Genomic DNA, 6,000 nt, shown 5'->3' with positions numbered 1-6,000 from the left:
AAATATGATGATTGTTTAGCGACAGAAAGCAGACAGTCAATTTGACATCATGTTTCAGCCTGTCGCAGGCTCAGACGGGCTGATATACTGTATTATCCAGGATTTTCATTCGCACTTGATCCGGATTTTCATTCGCACTATTCGCACCACCTTCGTCATTCGCACTGGTTGAAAAGCACTAGCATAATTCAGATAATACGCGTACGCCTCCATGCGGTACAGGATACGTAAGTTGACCTGAAATATACCTTCACGGCTAAACTATGCAAATCGGATTCGAATAAGCAGCATTTTCTATATAAAATTTTTGGATGATAAGCTATTCTTGGTCCACAATTTTATCCCAAAATGTATAGCAGTGGAAGAAAATACGCATGAAATCACGTGGTCCCTGGAAAGTACCGCACAACCGGGGAATTACCTGCTACACAGGGAATTGTTGTTCGAGCTACTGTCTAGTTTGTGTCAAAATATGCGGTTAAATTACGTTTCTAGGGCTTGCATGTATCAGAGACTATGTACCCGATTCCGCACTTCGAATACACGGTTCATCAATACTTACTCGACCCAGTTCCAGATAGAGACCATCTGCAAAACTATTCGTTATTCAGGCCCGATGTCAGTTGCTCAGTATATGAGAACTGTGCTGACCAACTCTAACACGGTACGTTTAGCTAGTTGGGTAGGGTTACCATACGTCTTCCTTTAGGAGGATTTGTCCTCCATTTTCGGGTTTTTTAAATGTCACCACAATGTCGCGGAAAATTTACCATTTTCTCCGGATTTTACTTCAATAGGCTATTCTAAGTCTGAAAATTTTGAAAAAGTGGCCTCCTTTCCTGATTCCAAAATATGGTAACCCTATAGTTAGGTTGCAACCAATGTTCCCTCTAAGCTGCGCACGTGCGCAAATGCACAGTGCCGAGCCGATCTCTGCAAACAAAAAATCTAAGTTGCGCACAACAAATCCGAAGTGATGACCTTTTTTTTAGTCGTTACGCACTGTTGTCCGAGGATCTACGCAGTGAGTTGGTGAGTGTGCGCAGACTCGTCAAAAATTGGTTGCAACCATCATGCCGCTGATCTTTGTACGACATATTACTATTTTACGAATTCTCTCGCTCAGTATAGTATGGTACGAGACTAAATGTCTTGCATTTTTGCAGTGCCAGTGTATAAGTTAATATTACCATCTTTCAGGGTTACTACATTCACAAAGACATGCTTGGTGCCGAAGGAGACTTTGTAACTTCCCCAGAACTCAATCAAATATTTGGTGAGGTCAGTTTTTAATCAATTCCTTGGTAGTATTACATGATATACAGGCATGCTATATATATGATATATACAAATATGGTATGGACTATGTGTCAGTGAAAGTTATGAGTCAATCGTTAATCGAAATTGCAATAATCATCTTTGCGATTAACGCAAAATAATAATTTTATATAGTTTATTGACTGTTGTTCAAATTTTCCTCATTGAAACCTGTCAAACCCGAATTTTGACTAGGCAATATCTAAGTTGCAAAAATTATGTAGCTCGGCGTCAGAAAATGCTGAAGTAAAATGGAAGTGGTCTAAGACATCCCCACTTGTGTTAGCAGTAGGCTACAAGTGCAAAAACTATTTCATTTCTGACTACTCTTGACTAAGACTCGTTTTCCTAACTTTGTATATTTTCTGTGTGACGTCATAATTAGCGATATATATTGTTGCTGAACATAGTTATTCGAATTCTCGCATTATTGCTGACGATATTCCCCTGACGAGCGTCAGCCGAAAAGCTTCGGGAATAAATATGAATATTTTATTCAAATCTTGACTAAGTACGGTACAAATCTAAGGGACATTGTTGATATTGATCTGTGTGGGAATCAGTCATGTATTATATCGTTGTTAATAACAGCAATATCGAGACTGCTAGTCGAGATATCCCTTGCTGACAAAGCTTCAAGTTGGAGACCATTGATGAAGGTCTTTAACACAATAATCTAACAATCGTTAGACTAGCAGCTATTTGTTGAAGCCTACTATTTGCAGAGGGGTCAGTAACAAAGCACTTCTACTTTTAAGTTGGTTTCCTCTACTTTTAGTACTTACTTAAGTAGATTTAATTTTCCACTACTTCAACTGTGTCATATTTTGTGATTTACTTACTTTTCGCTATTTACAGTTCCTGAAGTAGAAGTATTGAGCAAGAGAGAGACTAAGTTGGGAAAACTTGGAAACTGTTTTCTCTGAGTACCAACAATGACTTATCTATCGCAAAATTTAAAGGAAAGTTAACAATGTTCCTCGTACCTCACGCAAAATAGATATGGAGTGACAAGTATGTTGTCACGGACGTATCGACCAATATAATTTGGGTAGTGGGTTGCATGGATCCTTTTATACCGCATTGCCGTCTATGTGACATGTTTATCACAGTCAATATGGTTCAGAAAGAAAATTGAGAACTGTCGTATCTTAATCTGACCTCTAGCTATCTTATTGTAATCTATCATTCTAGTCGCACACGGTGTGTTCAAATATGGAAAAAGTTGTACTTAAGTTTTAAGAGTTAGACCAGTGGTTCCCAACCTTTTTCTACTCATCGCCCTCTTTTCAAGCTCAATGCCGATCATCACCCCCCAGATTTTGTGAACCGAAAAATCGGTATACAATCTGTAAACATAGGCGGGTTGACTAAAAATAAAAATAAAAAGTCAACTTTTCGTCTCATTTTTGAATTTTACACTTTTGCAACCAAATTTCCGTGGGTTGACTAAAAAAAAGGTAATTTCTCCGACTTAACTCCAATATAGAGCCGTTTTAACGCGTCATCGCCCCCTTCGCTATTTTCGCCCCCCTGGGGGACGATATCGCCCACGTTGGGAACCACTGAGTTAGACCGTTGAGCGTCAACCAACATTGAATCTGCCTGTACAAGATATGTGAAATACATTTCCTCCGTTTTTTTAAAATTTTAGTTGTATATCCCTTTATGCTTGGTATTGATACAGAGAGATCTATTAATTAATCTGAGTTCTTTTGCGAGGAGCACATGCACGTGGAACTTTAAAACTAAGTACGCTGTTTCCTCCCGAAGTAAAATGAATTGTCAATGGCATATTATCGATTTACCATCATTTTTGTTGACATACCATAATCATGAAAATCGTTAATGCAGTGTCAGATACAGCTCTGCAATACTTTTCGCTTTAACTGCAGGCCTTATAATACAGTGGAGAGCACCATAACATGACATCATCTGAAATGGGGCGTTAAGAACCACTGTTCCAAAGCAAAACTAAACTATCATTTGCATCTCATGATGCAGTCGAATGTTATGTGTGGAAACTTTGTACCTCTTAGTATGTAGAAGCACGAACCCAGCTCTCTGCACCGTCCACAGTGCTCAGTTTCCAGCTTTAGACCGTCCATGAGAGCTTATTTGTTACTGCTTCTCACTACTTACTTGAGTAGATTTTAGCATCTCTACTTGAAGTAGTTTTAGGGTGCTTTTAAAATGACTACTTCTACTTGAGTAGCTTTCTTGACTACTTTGACCACCTCCGACTATTTGTAAGCCCGCATGAAGTATTTTAAAAACTAACGCATGCTCTCAAATCTCTGGTGGGAAATCACTATCAACTTGTTTGTACAGCTTGTTGGAATATGGTTCGTCAACGAATGGAAAGCAATGGGATGTCCGTCTGACATTGAATTTGTCGAGCTCGGCCCGGGTAAAGGAACTCTCGCCAACGACGTAGTGCGACTGTTTCAGCATTTCCGGCAAAAGGTATTCGGGCAGTCCAAACTGTCGTTTCGTTTTGTCGAAGTCAGCGAGACGCTGTCAAAACTGCAATACGACGTCTTGTGCGGAAAGAAACTCGAATGCGAAATGCCACAAGATTGCTATCAGGCCGGTTATTCCAAGATAGGACATTTTCCAATGTACTGGTATCGAGACCTGGAAAGCGTGCCGAACGACAAATTCACGTTTTTTCTTGCTCACGAGTTTTTCGATGCATTGCCTATTTACAAGTTTGTCAGAGGGAAGAACGGATGGCGAGAAATATACGTCGATGTGAAGTCTAGTTCGGAAAACGAATTACAATTTGTCTTACTACCCGAAGTGACCATGGCGTCAAAATTGATAAAGGTTAGAATATGTTTAAGAGCGTGAAAGCACTCAACGGTTACAATTATTTTTTTTGACCCAGAGTAACGAAACTAGAAATCATGTCGAGATATGCCCGATGGCTGGAAGCATTGTTTCAAATATTGCGAAGCGGATTGAGAATAACAATGGTGGTGCACTAATCATCGATTATGGCCATCTCGGAGAAAAGGAAGATACGTTACGTGTAAGCATAATTTTCGTGATTTCGTATATCATGGTGGCACAGATTCTGCTTTTCCATCAGGGTTTCAAGGACCATCAACTGAACGACATTTTCGACAATATTGGGGAGGCCGACATTACTGCAGATGTGGATTTTCAGTTCATTTGCGACAGCGTAAAAGATAGTAGTGTTGAAACGACCGGGCCTATAATACAGCAAGAGTTTTTGAAGAATATGGGTATAGAGGTCAGATTAATGGTAGGTTGTTCTATTTTGAAGTCAAGGATCGTTATTGACATTTCCTAAATTGTTCCACTCAAGGCTCAAATCACCAGCCTTCATTTTGTTTGCACAAGTAGATACTCACCTCAGCAGTCAACACTGCAATGTAAAACAACAAATTGTCAGTATTCTAATGTGTTCTGCTACATTAGTACAGTCACTGGCCCAACGACCTGGCACAGATGGGGACAGCTTTTCTACTCACTTTTCTCTCCAGATGCTGTTACGTAACTGCAAAGACAAAGGGCAAGCACAAACGCTCATTGACAGTTACAAGATAATCATGGACGAAAAGCAGATGGGTGAAAGATTCAAGGTTTTGGCTCTTACTGGTAAGCGAGAATCCAGTGAAGAACCGGTAACAGGATTTTATGACAGCTGATATTCCTGAACAGTTTGATAATAAACTATACTTATATTTCGTGTATAGTTGGCTTCCTTCTGTGTAAGTGCTACATCAAGCAAGCTGCATCGCTATAGTCTCAATGCAATAGTTCAGGGCTCGGCAACCGTTTGTATGGTACGCTGCCAAAATATTTTTTTTTTAATGTGAAATTATTACCAGCTGGCGTGCCAAACATTTTAAATTTTGTCATAATTAATGTTTCAAGCAAGGAATCCCACCGGTTACGCCAATGATTCGTAAAGTATTGCTTGCAAACGTACCAGATGAAACTAAAAAAATACCTCCTTTCGTGTGACGAGCACGATTCCAAATTCGCATTTCGACACGGGGCTCATTGTTTGCCTTGGAGGGTTTCATTTGATGCGTGCAGCTCAAGCTGTTCATTTCGGCGCTTGGACAGTAGGGCTGTTCAAAAATAACTTTTTTTCCCGGATTCCAGCCATTCACTAATTAAATTGTCAGGTTACCCTGAAAAACGCTGCACACCAAATTTGGTTCCATTCTAACAAGTATAGGACTCCGCAGATCCAATTAAATTTTTTAATTTATTATGGGTAATTAAAAAAAAAATCCCAAATTTTTCTGCCAACCCCATGAAATTGTTGAGCTGTCTTCAAAGACGTTGCAAAACAATTTTGAGTCAATTCCGACCAGTAGAAGCGGAGTTATGTGAGTTTTTCGATGATAATCCTCGGATTATCCTTGATCGGTGGATTATTCGCGATTTATCAACGAAAAACTCACATAACTCCGCTTCTACTGGTCGGAATTGACTCAAATTTGTTTTGCAACGTCTTTGAAGACAGCTCAACAATTTCATGGGGTTGGCATGAATGGCTGGAATCCGAAAAAAAAAGTTATTTTTGAACAGCCCTATTGGACAGGGAACATGTCAATGTCGAATGTTTTGGCCAACATGCGACGGTACCTTCATTTCATGGTATTATCACCGCCAATCATTTTGGCACCGCACACACTGCCC

The 6,000-nt window shown here is 39.8% G+C and overlaps 1 protein-coding gene across 1 annotated transcript; it reads left to right on the top strand.

The window, feature by feature from the left end:
• Window positions 1-336: 336 nt before the first annotated feature.
• LOC145451143 (protein arginine methyltransferase NDUFAF7, mitochondrial-like) lies at window positions 337-5,039 on the top strand. The gene is made up of 6 exons (XM_080329644.1): window positions 337-664; window positions 1,201-1,281; window positions 3,649-4,146; window positions 4,208-4,351; window positions 4,412-4,588; window positions 4,830-5,039. Exons 1-6 carry the CDS (start codon window positions 473-475, stop codon window positions 4,992-4,994), a joined length of 1,257 nt encoding a protein of 418 aa, XP_080185770.1. The 5' UTR covers window positions 337-472; the 3' UTR covers window positions 4,995-5,039.
• The last annotated feature ends 961 nt before the right edge of the window (window positions 5,040-6,000 follow it).

The sequence above is a fragment of the Botryllus schlosseri genome, chromosome 11, assembly GCF_051294905.1.
Source record: "Botryllus schlosseri isolate E-star chromosome 11, Bs_hap1, whole genome shotgun sequence".
Classification (NCBI taxonomy): domain Eukaryota; kingdom Metazoa; phylum Chordata; class Ascidiacea; order Stolidobranchia; family Styelidae; genus Botryllus; species Botryllus schlosseri.
Note: the sequence above shows the minus strand (reverse complement) of the source record. Positions and strands in the feature narration are given on the sequence as shown.

What these genes read in the sequence shown, in the direction of transcription:
- LOC145451143 (XM_080329644.1), top strand. Translation starts at nt 473, where the DNA reads ATGCGGTTAAATTACGTTTCTAGGGCTTGCATGTATCAGAGACTATGT. An exon ending in TCAATCAAATATTTGGTGAG is followed by an intron (nt 1,282 to 3,648) that starts GTCAGTTTTTAA and finishes TTGTTTGTACAG; the next exon opens with CTTGTTGGAATATGGTTCGT. An exon ending in AAAAGGAAGATACGTTACGT is followed by an intron (nt 4,352 to 4,411) that starts GTAAGCATAATT and finishes CTTTTCCATCAG; the next exon opens with GGTTTCAAGGACCATCAACT.